Source organism: Oncorhynchus kisutch, linkage group LG10 (assembly GCF_002021735.2).
Source record: "Oncorhynchus kisutch isolate 150728-3 linkage group LG10, Okis_V2, whole genome shotgun sequence".
Classification (NCBI taxonomy): Eukaryota; Metazoa; Chordata; class Actinopteri; order Salmoniformes; family Salmonidae; genus Oncorhynchus; species Oncorhynchus kisutch.
The window spans coordinates 57,819,995-57,836,376 of NC_034183.2; the positions used below are offsets into that span (position 1 = coordinate 57,819,995).

The window sequence follows — 16,382 nt, forward strand, 5'->3', positions numbered from 1 at the left end:
TTACAGGTTACCTGTAATCCAGGATTTCCTTGTTGACCGCTGGGCCCTGTCTCTCCAGGTGGCCCCTGAGACAAAACAACAAGAAGTGTCACACACACTTTCTCTTCACACAACCCCGGTCACATGGTCAGAGCCCCACATGCTAGGAATCCTAAACAGGGTCATGGGACTGCTACTCCACTGTGGTCAATGCTTTTGCATAAACATCATCTTTAGAAAGCTTTAGAAAGCTTTTATTCACCCATTATAGTCATCATGGATCAACTGTTGTCATTTTGAGGTCATGAAAACTACAAGTCCCATTTTAAGTTAAAAATACTGACCAGGTTGCCCTTTGACCCTTGAACTCCATCCACACCTGTAATACCCTGAAAGAGAAAGACAGGTAATCAGATTTAACTGTATTTGATGTTATCTATTAATGTCAGACTGGTTTGAAGGGTGTTCAATTGCACATTGGAACAGCATTAAGGTGAAGGTTGGATGTTGACTTACTGGCTGGCCAGGTGGCCCAGGGGACCCTCTGGGTCCGACAAGTCCTCTGGCACCCTAGAGTCAAACACAGCACACTGATCAATACTGTATCAGGTTCATATAAGCTCATGTGTACGTCCTCAAATGATGACTGAAATATAGGTACAGGAAACAGTACCAGTCAAAGGTTTGGACACACCGACTCATTCAAGGGTTTTTCTTTGTTTTTAATATTTTGTACATTGTAGAATAATAGTGAAGACATCAAAACTATGAAATAACACATATGGAATCATGTAGTAACCAAAAAATATATATTTGATATTTGAGATTCTTCAAAGTAGCCACCCTTTGCTTTGATAGGGTGGCTGGAGTCTTTAACACTTTTTAGGGCCTTCCTCTGATTTTGCCTGGTTTAGAGGTCCTGGATTTCAGGAATCTTGGTCCCGGTGATGTACTGGGCCGTACGCACTACCCTCTGTAGTGCATTGCGGTCAGAGGCCGAGCAGTTGCCATACCAGGCAGTGATGCAACCCATCAGGATGCTCTCGATGGAACCTTTTGAGGATCTGAGGACCCATGCCAAATCTTTTCAGTCTCCTGAGGGGGAATAGGTTTTGTCGTGCCCTCTTCACGACTGTCTTGGTGTGCTTGGACCATGTTACTTTGTTGGTGATGTGGACGCCAAGCTCTCAACCTGCTCCACTACAGCCCCGTTGATGAGAATGGGGGCGTGCTCGGTCCTCTTTTTCCTGTAGTCCACAATAATCTCCTTTGTCTTGATCACGTTGAGGGAGAGGTTTTTGTCCTTGCATCACATGGTCAGGTCTCTGGCCTCCTCCCTATAGGCTGTCTCATCATTGCCACTGTTGTGTCATCAGAAAACTTAATGATGGTGTTGGAGTCGTGCCTGGCCGTGCAGTCATGAGTGAACAGGGAATACAGGAGGGGACTGAGCACGCACCCCTGAGGGGCCCCCGTGTTGAGTATCAGCGCGGTGTTGTTACCAACCCTTACCACCTGGGGGCAGCCCGTCAGGAAGTCCAGGATCCATTTGCAGAGGGAGGTGTTTAGTCCCAGGGTCCTTAGCTTAGAGATGAACTTTGAGGGCACTATGATGTTGAACACTGAGCTGTAGTTAATAAATAGCATTCTCACATAGGTGTTCCTTTATTCCAGGCGTGAATGGGCAGTGTGGTGTGCTGTTGAAAAACAGTTGATAGTCCCATTAAGCACAAATCAGATGGGATGGCGTGTCACTGCAGAATGCTGTGGTAGCCATGCTGGTTAAGTGTGCCTTGAATTCTAAATAAACCACTGACAATGTCACCAGGACAGCACACCTACACCATCACACCTCCTCCTCCATGCTTCACGGTAGGAAGCACACATGCGGAGATCATCTGTTCACCTACTCTGCGCCTCACAAAGACACGGCGGTTGGAACCAAAAATCTCAAATTTGGACTCATCAGACCAAAGGACAGATTTCCACCAGTCTTGTTCATTGCTCGTGTTTCTTGGCCCAAGCAAGTCTCTTCTTCTTATTGGTGTACTTTAGGAGTGGTTTCTTTACAGCAATTTGACCATGAAGGCCTGATTCACACTGTCTCCTCTGAACAGTTGATGTTGGATGTGTTTGTTACTTGAGCTCTGTGAAGCATTTATTTGGGCTGCAATTTCTGAGGCTGGTAACTCTAATGAACTTAACCTCTGCAGCAGAGGTTACTCTGGGTCTTCCTTTCCTGTGTCAGTCCTCATGAGAGCCAGTTTCATCAAAGCGCTTGATGGTTTTTGCGACTGCACTTGAAGAAACTTTCAAAGTTGTTGAAATTTTCAGGAATGACTGACCTTCATGTCTTGAAGTAATGATGGACTGTCATTTCTCTTTGCTTATTTGAGCTGTTAACATGGACTTGGTGTTTTACCAAATAGGGCTGTCGTCTGTATACCACCCTTATCATGTCACAACACAACTGATTGGCTCAAACGTATTAAGAAGGAAAGACATTTTACAAATGAACTTTTAACAAGGCACACCTGTTAATTGAAAGGCATTCCAGGTGACTACCTCATAAAGCTGGTTGAGAGAATGCCAAGAGGGTGCAAAGCTGTCATCAAGGCAAAGAGTGGTTACTTTGAAGAATCTCAAATATATTTAGATTTGTTCAACACTTATTTGGTTACTACAGGATTCCATATGTTATTTCATAGTTTTAATGTTTTCACTATTATTCTACAATTTAAAATATTTTTTTTAAATAAAGAAAAACACTTGAATGAGTAAGGGTGTCCAAAATTATGACTGGTACTGTATATACAGTATATATGTGTGTGTGTCTGTATGCGTGTTTGTGTGTGTTCCTGTGTGCTCATCATGCATTTGTGTGTCCGTGTTTGAGAGATATTGTAAGTATGTTTGAGTGTGTGTTAGTAGTGTCTGAGGGAGAGTGAGTTAAATGTGCCTCTGCGCATATGGGCAAGTGTGTATTTGTGTGAGAGTGAGTGTGTGTGTCTGTGTGAGAGTGATTGTGTGTGAAGCGGGTTGGGGGGTGTCTCTGCGTGTGTTGTTTTTGTCAGCATCACTCTTTGTACCTCGGCCAAGCCACCTGTTCCAAAGCCACATCTGTGATCTCCCTTGAAGTGATTGATATGGAAATATAATCATTCAGGCCAGGATTTCATCTCTACCATCTCTCTCTCCCTTTCCTTCACTCTCTAACTCGCTCTTATCTCATTCACCACCCACTGAATTCCTCTCTCACATTTATCTCCCTCCCTCTCTCCCCCTTCCCCCATCTCTCATCTAAACCCCCTGAGTCTCTCCCTGGTTTAAGGGCTCAGACACACCAAAAGCGTTTGCCTGCGGAGAGTACTGTAGTTGCGAACTGAGTGCAAACCGATTTTACATGTTGAATCACGGAAAATGACATTTTCACAAGATTCTGACTCAGACGACCTCAACAGCGCGCTGAACGGTAAACGATCGGTAGATCCACATTCAGTGTGAGCCTTAACACAGCCTTCCTAACATGTCTAATACAGTCCTCTATTTCTCTGGTCGCTGGGTGATCCATTTAGAGAGGCAGAGCCCCACTGGGCCTCCTCCTCACCTGCTGGGATAAAGATGGAGTGTGAATCGTAGACAATCAGCACACTGCGGTCATAGAGCCACCTGATGGGTGGAGGAAAGTGTGTGTGTGTGTGTGTGTGTGTGTGCGCAGAATGTGCCGAAGCTGCATTTGGACGTGGTTACTCACAGGTTCACCGGGCTGTCCAGTCGGCCCTACGGGTCCATCTAAACCCTAAAAAATGTCACGAGAAAGAGTCAACAGAGAGAGAATACTGTCCTCTCTTCATGTGCCTATCTGTCATTAAAGAAATCAGTTGACTGACAGATATGTCTACGTAATACATCACACCCGTCCTCTATTCCCCTTTCACATAACTAACATGCCTTGTCCTAAAAAACACAATTCATCATCAATAGCCGAAAATTTGTCTGAAATTAATTTAGAATCCTCACTGGGTTTTAATCATTGATATTTGCATTGCTTGTTGTTGAGTGAACTAAAGCCAGAACGACAGAGATGCATTAATTCGGGAGAATTTCCTCTACCGATCATGGTGATGGCGTCCTTCACTTTTACCTTGCCTTGTGGAAAAGGGGTTTCAACTGGATCCACATGTATAACATAATACATTTGACATTTCTCTCATTTAGCAGACGCTCCTGTCCAGAGTTACATTAGTTTTCATACTTTTTCGTATAATATGTATGTACGTATATTATACAGAACGGTATGTGGCTCTGGTTTCCATATAAAACACACATAGAAATGGAATTCAAATTCTGTGTCTTCCCATGGGGTCCATGTTTCCTGGATTTTGCTGAATGGGATGCTGGGTATGGTTACTTTGCTGAAGGGGATATTGGGTATGGTTACTTTGCTGAAGGGGATGCTGGGTATGGTTACTTTGCTGAAGGGGATGCTGGGTATGTTTACTTTGCTGAAGGAGATGCTGGGTATGGTTACTTTGCTGAAGGGGATGCTGGGTATGGTTACTTTGCTGAAGGGGATGCTGGGTATGGTTACTTTGCTGAAGGAGATGCTGGGTATGGTTACTTTGCTGAAGGGGATGCTGGGTATGGTTACTTTACTGAAGGGGATGCTGGGTATGGTTACTTTGCTGAAGGGGATGCTGGGTATGGTTACTTTGCTGAAGGGGATGCTGGGTATGGTTACTTTGCTGAAGGGGATGCTGGGTATGTTTACTTTGCTGAATGGGATGCTGGGTATGGTTACTTTGCTGAAGGGGATGCTGGGTATGGTTACTTTGCTGAAGGAGATGCTGGGTATGGTTACTTTGCTGAAGGGGATGCTGGGTATGGTTACTTTGCTGAAGGGGATGCTGGGTATGGTTACTTTGCTGAAGGGGATGCTGGGTATGTTTACTTTGCTGAATGGGATGCTGGGTATGGTTACTCAGCAGGACCCTATAGTACATTTATGGTTGCTTTATGTCCTCACCTTTTCTCCTGACTCTCCATCAGGCCCATGTGGTCCAGGCTTCCCTCTCTCCCCCTAGGAGAACATACATGATATACTGTGTAAGGCATATGTAGACTTGATGTTCAATGCCATTAAACACATCAGCAGTCACAAATGCTTCCCAAACATAAATGTCAAAACACGCACACAGTCTCAGGAGGAGAGAAAGACAGACAGTAGAGACTTGGGTTGCTAGACCTCACTCACTCTGTGGCCCTTGTTTCCTGGGAGACCTGGCAGTCCGTCGAAGCCTCTGTCCCCCTGAGGATAAATAGACCCAAGAGCATGAGATGGAAACATAGTTACAACACACACACACACACACGCACGCACATACGCACACACACGCACGCACATACGCACACACAGACACACACACACACACACAATAGATTGAGATACCTTCCCTGTGGACTCTCCCATCTGGCCGTGTGTTATTAGCTCTGACTGGGAACAGCGTGTGTGTGTGTGTGTGTGTGTGTGTGTGTGTGTGTGTGTGTGTGTGTGTGTGTGTGTGTGTGTGTGTGTGTGTGTGTGTGTGTGTGTGTGTGTGTGTGTGTGTGTGTGTGTGTGTGAACAGCAGTGTCTTTATCTGTCAGAACAGTGTTTTAGCACAGAACAGCTAATACTCTGGCTTCCGTGTGTGTGTGTGTGTGTGTGTAGTGTCTCTGGCTGGGACTGCGAGCCCAGAGTGTTAGCTGTTCTGGAACACTGTTCTGACCGATAAAGACACTGCTGTCCAGGGGAGCGTCATTTATTTGCCAAGCTCTTCCTGCAGCTGTAAACTATTGAATCGCTGGCGTGGTTAATATGGCTACTAAACTCAATATTAGAACCTCTGATAGCTCTAGGGTTATTTAGCAAGTGAAAATGAAGACCTCATTCAACAATTCCCGTGGAAACATTCATTTGTTCACAATTCTGTTGCTAACTCGCAAGAACACATAGTAAATTGGATCAGTCAGATTAACTGCCCGACACAACAAGTGCAGTTCATCCCAAAACAAACTATCCACTGTGTAGGTACAGTACACTACACACAAACAAACTATCCACTGTGTAGGTACAATACACTACACACAAACAAACTATCCACTGTGTAGGTACAGTACACTACACACAAACAAACTATCCACTGTGTAGGTACAGTACACTACACACAAACAAACTATCCACTGTGTAGGTACAGTACACTACACACAAACAAACAAACTTGAGCAGCGGAGGTTCTGCCTTAACACAATTTACTCTGATTTTCACCCACTGCACTGTGATGAAATGTGATTTTAGGAAGCTTACTTTTCCCCCCGTCTCCCCCGGTGCTCCACGCCCTCCATCCGTTCCGGCCCGGCCCTAGGAGAGGACACACATACAGAGTAACACAGCCATCTGCCAGGGACACAGCACACTCTAACACTCATAACCTACACACTACCACTGACACTACTGTCAATGAATGGACAGGCCAGGCGAGAGAGAAAAGACGTGTTGTAGTAACAGTTGGTTGTATATCTGATCAAAGAGTACAACAACAGTTCAGAACATCTGTATAGAGTTACAGTCCACAGTTGGGTATCTGGAGCATGACGACAATGTCACACAGCTCACTAAGAAGTCTCACCCTCTTTCCTAACTTCCCGTTGAGTCCTGCAGGACCTGGGGTACCATGGGGACCCTGAGAAAGAATAGACAGAGAGGGGGGGGGGGGGGGGGGGGGGGAAGAGGAGAGAGAGAATAGACATAGCGAGGGGAGGAGGTGGATGAGAGAGAGAGAATAGACAGAGAGGGGGAAGGAGGAGGAGGAGAAAGAGAATAGACAGAGAGAGGGGGAGGAGGAGGAGAGAGAGAGAATAGTCAGAGAGAGGGGGAGGAGGAGGAGAGAGAGAGAATAGACAGAGAGGGGGAAGGAGGAGGAGAGAGACAATAGACAGAGAGAGGGGAGGAGGAGGAGAGAGAGAGAATAGACAGAGAGAGGGGGAGGAGGAGGAGAGAGAGAATAGACAGAGAGAGGGGAGGAGGAGGAGAGAGAGAGAATAGACAGAGAAAGGGGGAGGAGGAGGAGAGAGAGAGAATAGACAGAGAGGGGGAAGGAGGAGGAGGAGAAAGAGAATAGACAGAGAGAGGGGGAGGAGGAGGAGAGATAGAGATAGAGAATAGACAGAGAGCGGGGAGGAGGAGGAGAGAGAGAGAATAGACAGAGAGAGGGGGAGGAGGAGAAAGAGAATAGACAGAGAGAGGGGGAGGAGGAGGAGAGATAGAGAATAGACAGAGAGAGGGGAGGAGGAGGAGAGAGAGAGAATAGACAGAGAGAGGGGGAGGAGGAGGAGAGAGAGAGAATAGACAGAGAGAGGGGGAGGAGGAGGAGAGAGAGAGAACAGACAGAGAGGGGGGAGGAGGAGGAGGAGGAGGAGGAGGAGGAGGAGGAGGAGGAGGAGGAGGAGGAGGAGGAGGAGGAGGAGAGAGAATAGACATAGCGAGGGGAGGAGGAGGATGAGAGAGAGAGAATAGACAGAGAGGGGGAAGGAGGAGGAGGAGAGAGAATAGACATAGCGAGGGGTGGAGGAGGATGAGAGAAAGAATAGACATAGCGAGGGGAGGAGGAGAGAGAGAATAGACAGAGAGAGGGAGGAGGGGGAGAGAGAGAATAGACAGAGAGAGGGGGAGGAGGAGAGAGAGAGAATAGAGGAGGAGGAGAGAGAATAGACAGAGAGAGGGAGGGAGAGAGAGAATAGACGAAGAAAGGGGGAGGAGAGAGAGAGAGAGAGAGAGAGAGAGAGAGAGAGAGGGGAAAGAGATGAAGAGGGAGGGGGGAGGACAGAGAGAGGGACAGAGAGAGGGGGAGGAGGAGGAGAAGGAGAGAGAAAGATAGACAGAGAGAGGGGGAGTAGGAGGAGAGAGAAAGATAGACAGAGAGAGGGGAGGAGGAGAAGGGGAGTGAATAGACAGAGAGAGGGGGAGGAGGAGAGAGAAAGATAGACAGAGAGAGGGGGAGAGAAGGAGGAGAGAGATGAAGAGGGAGGGGGAGGACAGAGAGAGGGACAGAGAGAGGGACAGAGAGAGAGTGAGGACCAGCAGGATACATCAAAATCTAAATGGACCTTGACTGCTCTGTGGTAGCAAGTCAAAATAGAATATCCTCTTACCCTGGGGCCATGATCTCCAGCGTCACCTTTAAGTCCAGAGGGACCAGTAAGACCCTAAACACCGAGAGGAAAGACAGTCAAACCAAACAAGGACATATAAAGAATAGCCTGTTAAGTCACATTAGTGATGATCAGACTGCTGAGTGTTTGTATGTGCATGGAGACAAAAGGGGCTGTGGTCAACGTGGTTGTGGTGGACTGTAGATATGGGAGTATCTGCCAGGTGTAGATAGAGAATAAGGTAGAATTGAAGATTGTGGCCTTTGGTTTGAACTAGGTGGGTATCCTACCAGTGGGCCGGGTCGCCCTGTAAGACCCAGTGGACCTGGGGGCCCCTTCAACGACATCTGGAATAAACAAGGGTAAGAAGGACATGGTTAGATAAGTTAAGGCTCATTTCTAATGTAAAAGCAGTAATGATGTTCCAGGTTATAGTTGTAGTGGACAGGTGGCCGTTACCTTGGTCTGCTGCAGGATGGCCTGAGCCTGAGCCTCCTGGGCCGATACCACAGGCCCCTTCTGAGAATCACCACCATGTTGGAACTACATGAGGAAGGGGTAGAGTGATCAACCTAAATACACGCAGTATAAGTCTATGGGAATACACAATGTAGATTTAACCTGGCCTCATCAGCATTCAATCTCACAGCTCCACCTAGTGGCTCAGAGCTGTCACTGCCCTCCCTCAGGACAGCTTCACATGTGGGGAATCCCCAAACCACCCCCCACACCCCTACCAACTCCCTCGGAGGGCTCTCCCTGGGCACACTCTTGACCTGAATGATGCAACTCATGTTTCACTTTTAAATAATAAAACAGCATGAAATTCAAATGAACAAATCCCTCCTGTCCGTTTTACAGGATATAAACCTGTCAGAGTTAAAACAGATGCATGTGGCATATAATCAGGCACATCTCTTTCGTATGAAATTGCACATGCTACAAAAAATATTTCAGTGTGTGTCAGGATAGTAAAGCCTGCAGCCCTGAAGCCTGCAGCCCTGAAGCCTGCAGCCCTGCTATCTGAGGGTCTAATTAGCCCCTACACCTTTGATCATTTTCTCTCCCTCAGCTATTGGACACTTGTGCAAATGGGGGAGGTGCGCGTGAATGCTCAAATTGTGGGCAGAGGGGAAGGGAGTGATTTGGGATTCAGCCATAGTCAATGGGAACTGAAAATGAGAATGTGTTCAGCTGAAGGAAGTTTAAATGATGAGAGTTTTATCTAATTCTTACTGGTAACATCAGCATTGTTCCTGGAGGACCAGGTATCCCATCAACCCCAGCTAAACCAGGACGTCCTGGAGGACCCTGAGAGAGACAAAGGGAGAGAGAGAGGGAGGGAGGAGGATACTAGTTATGACTGTATGAGGGTTTATACAGTGAACAACACAAGTATGTACAATACAGGCCTGTAAACACAAGTATGTACAATACAGGCCTGTAAACACAAGGATGTACAATACAGGGCTGTAAACACAAGTATGTCCAAAACAGGCCTGTAAACACAAGTATGTACAATACAGGGCTGTAAACACAAGTATGTACAGTACAGGCCTGTAAACACAAGTATGTACAGTACAGGCCTGTAAACACAAGTATGTACAGTACAGGCCTGTAAACACAAGTATGTCCAGTACAGGCCTGTAAACACAAGTATGTTCAGTACAGGCCTGTAAACACAAGTATGTACAATACAGGGCTGTAAACACAAGTATGTACAGTACAGGCATGTAAACACAAGTATGTACAATACAGGCCTGTAAACACAAGTATGTACAATACAGGGCTGTAAACACAAGTATGTACAGTACAGGCCTGTAAACACAAGTATGTATAATACAGGGCTGTAAACACATGTATGTACATTATAGGCCTGTAAACACAAGTATGTACAGTACAGGCCTGTAAACACAAGTATGTGCATTATAGGCCTATAAACACAAGTATGTACATCATATGCCTGTAAACACAAGTATGTACAGTACAGGCATGTAAACACAAGTATGTTCAGTACAGGCCTGTAAACACAAGTATGTACAATACAGGGCTGTAAACACAAGTATGTACAGTACAGGCATGTAAACACAAGTATGTACAATACAGGCCTGTAAACACAAGTATGTACAATACAGGGCTGTAAACACAAGTATGTACAGTGCAGGCCTGTAAACACAAGTATGTACAATACAGGGCTGTAAACACACGTATGTGCATTATATGCCTATAAACACAAGTATGTACAGTACAGGCCTGTAAACACAAGTATGTGCATTATAGGCCTATAAACACAAGTATGTACATCATATGCCTGTAAACACAAGTATGTACATTCTAGGGCTGTAAACACAAGTATGTACATTATAGGCCTGTAAACACAAGTATGTACAGTACAGGCCTGTAAACACAAGTATGTATATTATAGGCCTATAAACACCAGTATGTACATTATAGGCCTGTAAACACAAGTATGTTCAGTACAGGCCTGTAAACACAAGTATGGACAGTACAGGCCTGTAAACACAAGTATGTACAGTACAGGCCTGTAAACACAAGTATGTACAATACAGGGCTGTTAACACAAGTATGTACATTATAGGCCTGTAAACACAAGTATGTACAATACAGGGCTGTAAACACAAGTATGTACAGTACAGGCCTGTAAACACAAGTATGTACAATACAGGCCTGTAAACACAAGTATGTACAATACAGGGCTGTAAACACAAGTATGTGCAATACAGGGCTGTAAACACAAGTATGTACAGTACAGGCCTGTAAACACAAGTATGTACAATACAGGCCTGTAAACACAAGTATGTACAATACAGGGCTGTAAACACAAGTATGTACAATACAGGGCTGTAAACACAAGTATGTACAGTACAGGCCTGTAAACACAAGTATGTACAATACAGGCCTGTAAACACAAGTATGTACAATACAGGGCTGTAAACACAAGTATGTACAATACAGGGCTGTAAACACAAGTATGTACAATACAGGGCTGTAAACACAAGTATGTACAATACAGGCCTGTAAATACAAGTATGTACAATACAGGGCTGTAAACACAAGTATGTACAGTACAGGCCTGTAAACACAAGTATGTACAATACAGGGCTGTAAACACAAGTATGTACAATACAGGGCTGTAAACACAAGTATGTACAATACAGGGCTGTAAACACAAGTATGTACAATACAGGGCTGTAAACACAAGTATGTACAGTACAGGCCTGTAAACACAAGTATGCACAGTACAGGCCTGTAAACACAAGTATGTATAATACAGGCCTGTAAACACAAGTATGTTCAATACAGGGCTGTAAACACAAGTATGTACAATACAGTGTTCCAATGTGGACATAAGGCTAAACACATGAGAATGATCCCTGAAATCCAATCTCTGTTATAACAACCTCTGCTTCAGTTCCAGAGGGCATGTCACTCACTCTTTGTTTCATATCAATTAGCTTGTCTCTAGAGAGGAGGGGAAACAGTTGATGATTTTCCGCTTGATGCCCCTATCAGAAGCCTAATGTACCCATAAGCACCTCATAAAGAATTAGAGCTAATCCCAAACTGACAATCACCTAGACTCTCTGCAGCAGAGACAAAGGCTCAATAGGAACCTTTATTGCAGTATCTGTCACACTGAGAATACTGTTGTATACTGTAAGGCATAACAAACAATGAAGATGAAATATTGTAGATAGGCAGGATTATGGAACACTGTTTATACATTTGTTTCTGATCTGCTTTGAACGAAGAAAGAGTTTGTTTGATGATCTGATTTGATGTGTTTGATTTGAGGTGAGAAGACCTCCACGTTTTTCTACTACAACAACATCATTAAAGATCCTTTAGATCACTAGAGACGACTGAGCATCTGTTGGTTTGTGTCTGTGGGAGCGAGGCGGTTTTCAGGGAGGGAACACAAACACACAAAGGCATGCACATACACACACAGTCCAACAGAGAGAATTAGGTCGAACCCACACATGAGTCATCACCAGTCCTTTAGTCCCTTAAGCCCAGGAAGGTTACGGTCAAGACCACAGTGAGGTCACAGCATCCCTGACCTGTTTGTGTAGGCTGTGGTCAATCTGTGGTTACGGTCAAACCCAGAGGACAGTCCCTGTGGACCTTGACTATGGTCACACTGTCCCAGAGGACAGTCCCAGTGGACCCTGACTGTGGTCATACTGTCCCAGAGGACAGTCCCTGTGGACCCTAACTGTGGTCATACTGTCCCAGAGGACAGTCCCTGTGGACCCTAACTGTGGTCATACTGTCCCAGAGGACAGTCCACTATGGGTCAATACTCCACGGGTGAGGATACTCACCAAATCACCTGGGTCTCCACTGGGTCCTCGGGGACCCATTGGTCCTTGTCCACCTGGAATCCCCTGGAGAATAAACACACAGTCAATCAGCACTGGTCCATAGTATCAATATGGGCAATACAATGGAGTATTAGCTATCAATGTGGTTTCAATGTAGTTTCAATGTAATATCAATGTAGTATCAATGTAGTATCAATGTAATATCAATGTAATATCAATGTAATATCAATGTAGTATCAATGTAGTTTAAATGTAGTATCAATGTAGTATCAATGTAATATCAATGTAGTATCAATGTAGTATCAATGTAGTTTCAATGTAATATCAATGTAGTTTCAATGTAATATCAATGTAGTATCAATGTAATATCAATGTAGTATCAATGTAGTATCAATGTAGTTTAAATGTAGTATCAATGTAGTATCAATGTAATATCAATGTAGTATCAATGTAGTATCAATGTAGTTTCAATGTAATATCAATGTAGTTTCAATGTAGTATCAATGTAGTATCAATGTAGTATCAATGTAATATCAATGTAGTTTCAATGTAGTTTCAATGTAATGTCAATGTACTATCAATGTAGTTTCAATGTAGTATCAATGTAGTATCAATGTAGTAACACTGTGGGCAATACAATGGAGTAATAGTTATCAATGTAGTATCAATGTAGTATCAATGTAGGATCAATATAGTTTCAATGTAGTATCAATGCAGCATTAATGTAGTTTCAATGTAGTTTCAATGTAGTATCAATGTAGTTTCAATGTAGTTTCAATGTAGTATCAATGTAGTATCAATGTAGTATCAATGTAGTTTCAATGTAATATCAATGTAGTATCAATGTAGTTTCAATGTAGTATCAATGTAATATCAATGTAGTATCAATGTAGTATGAATGTAGTATCAATGTAGTTTCAATGTAGTTTAAATGTAATATCAATGTAGAATCAATGTAGTAACAATGTGGGCAATACAATGGAGTAATAGTTATGAATGTAGTATCAATGTAGGATCAATGTAGGATCAATGTAGTTTCAATGTAGTTTCAATGTAGTTTCAATGTAGTATCAATGTAATATGATGTAGTGGTAATGACTTGGAGCAAGGGTTTTACCTCCTGTCCTGGGGGGCCGACTGCTCCCTCCACCAGTGTACCCTACACAACATCACAGAGATATGAGATATAAACACATTCAGTACATACCAGAGATATTTCAACATAAATACTCCATATAGTCTTTATAGAGTCATAAAGATTACATGAACAAAACACCGACTTGACAGAAAAATCCTCAAATAAAATCTTAAGGGCCTAAAATGGATTTCCATGAGCAATATTCTGTCTGAATACTGAAGCTCACCGGTTCAACGATGGCAGGCTCTCCCTTCTCTCCTTTCAGTGCTCTGCCACTGGCCTGAGGCACAGACAGACACAGACGGACAGACACATGAACAGACGTGTGAGGTGATTGATGACCTACTGTGTGTACAGCAGTTGTAGGTCATGTACAGCAGTCTCAGCAGTCTCTGAGTGAATACAGTTGAACTGAATGATTGATGAGTCCTACCTCTCCATCCCAGGTATCATCCCCTTCTCTCTCTGCAAAGCCATATCCGTCCTCGTACGTCTCATACTCTTCGTACTCCTGGTTCTCTGTCTCGTTACTTATGTCCTCGTACGCTACAGCCTACGAGTCCACACAACATGCCAGTAAATCACATGGTGCCATTGACCACATGACATTGACCACATGAAAAACTGAGCTGCTACAGAACATGACGGTGGTACTAAAACTGAGCTGCTCCAGCACATGACGGTGGTACTAAAACTGAGCTGCTCCAGAACATGACGGTGGTACTAAAACTGAGCTGCTCCAGCACATGACGGTGGTACTAAAACTGAGCTGCTCCAGCACATGACGGTGGTGCTAAAACTGAGCTGCTCCAGAACATGACGGTGGTACTAAAACTGAGCTGCTCCAGAACATGACGGTGGTGCTAAAACTGAGCTGCTCCAGCACATGACGGTGGTACTAAAACTGAGCTGCTACAGAACATGACGGTGGTACTAAAACTGAGCTGCTCCAGAACATGACGGTGGTACTAAAACTGAGCTGCTACAGAACATGACGGTGGTACTAAAACTGAGCTGCTACAGAACATGACGGTGGTACTAAAACTGAGCTGCTCCAGAACATGACGGTGGTGCTAAAACTGAGCTGCTCCAGAACATGACGGTGGTGCTAAAACTGAGCTGCTCCAGAACATGACGGTGGTGCTAAAACTGAGCTGCTCCAGAACATGACGGTGGTACTAAAACTGAGCTGCTCCAGAACATGACGGTGGTACTAAAACTGAGCTGCTCCAGAACATGACGGTGGTGCTAAAACTGAGCTGCTCCAGAACATGACGGTAGTGCTAAAACTGAGCTGCTCCAGAACATGACGGTGGTGCTAAAACTGAGCTGCTCCAGAACATGACGGTGGTACTAAAACTGAGCTGCTACAGAACATGATGGTGGTGCTAAAACTGAGCTGCTACAGAACATGACGGTGGTGCTAAAACTGAGCTGCTACAGAACATGATGGTGGTGCTAAAACTGAGCTGCTACAGAACATGACGGTGGTGCTAAAACTGAGCTGCTACAGAACATGATGGTGGTGCTAAAACTGAGCTTCACCGTATGAACATACAGTACATCAAAATCTCAATTCAACTGACCTCGTACTCGCTGATATTGGGACCCACTGTTACCATGGAGACGGCGAGGTCATCGTACAGGTCGCCGTAGAAGTTGTCGTCAAACTCCTCCATCTGGGGCTTTTTGTCCAGCCTCTCCTCCTGCACAACGCCAGAGCGTTTAAGGTCAGAACCATGGTAACAGAAACCACGGAGACACTGGGAAACATTATGGTCTGTCTGTCTGTCTGCCCAGTCCACTGAGTTTGCCCAGGGCTTCCATTTTACACAGCCTATCACAGCGTACAGTTTGCTAAGCTAGTTAGCAGCACAGGTGTTGGTTATGGGAATAGGCAGGTCATACATGTAGCAAGCCTCAGTGTGTGTTATTAAATCATTCTATGGTGATGGAATATTTCACAACCAGGTAGTGATGGCAGCATAACATGGACTGTGACAGCCATTACAGCCAGAGTAAGAAAATAAGCTAATTCAGCAAATTAGCAAAAGTAGCAAACGATAAGCTTTAGAGAGTTCAATCATGGAGACTTTTTTTTTTTAACCAACATATTTGCTGACAAAACAACTTTTGAAAGACTGAATGCAACACAGGAGGCATACCGTTTTGGATACATGTATAGCTTAGGTCAAGGAGACTAAAAACTACAACACACAACACCTCATACATACCACTTACTCAGATATGTATGTTCAACTACAAGTACTACTAAAGACAGAACTAGTGTTATCCACACAACTAGATTCCTATTAATGTCTTGCAACCCATAAACAACTACTGCGACAATTGAGTCACAGTTGTCTATGTGTCATAACACAGTGTAGAACACAGTCTAAATTCTAGATTGTCTGCATATTCTACTTAATCTAGATCTAGAGGGATGCAGGGATTCTCCGTGTTCCATTGTGAGTCCTGGAAGAGGAGGAGGTGATTAGGGTAGTGCTGGTTAGGTTAGAGGTCATAGTGAGGAGAGGAGCAGGTTGACAGAGGGTGTAGATGAGGCATTCTGGGAGAGTGGGTCAGTGCTCTGTTAGGGATGGGATGGAGGGGGAGGGGAGCTGCATTGTAACTTTTCAGTCTACCTCCTCAGTGACCTTTGATTCAGGCAGTGCACTGGGCACCACGGAGGGGTCCTCAATGTCAGAGTCAGGCCTGTGTGTGGG

At 44.5% G+C, this 16,382-nt stretch overlaps 1 protein-coding gene across 2 annotated transcripts in view; it reads right to left on the reverse strand.

Moving 5' to 3' along the window:
• col5a3a (collagen, type V, alpha 3a) overlaps window positions 1–16,382 on the reverse strand; it is a 77,217-nt gene that overhangs the window by 30,502 nt on the left and 30,333 nt on the right. Inside the window, exons 6-23 of one of the 2 annotated variants that reach the window (XM_031834172.1) lie at window positions 16,302–16,382; window positions 15,243–15,362; window positions 14,090–14,209; window positions 13,883–13,936; window positions 13,636–13,677; window positions 12,519–12,581; window positions 9,406–9,480; window positions 8,629–8,712; window positions 8,460–8,516; window positions 8,170–8,223; window positions 6,648–6,701; window positions 6,326–6,379; window positions 5,234–5,287; window positions 5,006–5,059; window positions 3,734–3,778; window positions 496–549; window positions 324–368; window positions 12–65 (exon numbers count right to left, since the gene is read on the reverse strand). The exon at window positions 16,302–16,382 is cut by the window's right edge and continues 312 nt beyond it. In XM_031834172.1, coding sequence (XP_031690032.1) covers window positions 12–65; window positions 324–368; window positions 496–549; window positions 3,734–3,778; window positions 5,006–5,059; window positions 5,234–5,287; window positions 6,326–6,379; window positions 6,648–6,701; window positions 8,170–8,223; window positions 8,460–8,516; window positions 8,629–8,712; window positions 9,406–9,480; window positions 12,519–12,581; window positions 13,636–13,677; window positions 13,883–13,936; window positions 14,090–14,209; window positions 15,243–15,362; window positions 16,302–16,382 — 1,164 coding nt within the window. The remainder of the gene's footprint in view (window positions 1–11; window positions 66–323; window positions 369–495; window positions 550–3,733; window positions 3,779–5,005; window positions 5,060–5,233; window positions 5,288–6,325; window positions 6,380–6,647; window positions 6,702–8,169; window positions 8,224–8,459; window positions 8,517–8,628; window positions 8,713–9,405; window positions 9,481–12,518; window positions 12,582–13,635; window positions 13,678–13,882; window positions 13,937–14,089; window positions 14,210–15,242; window positions 15,363–16,301) is intronic. The other variant, XM_031834173.1, reaches the window with a different exon arrangement.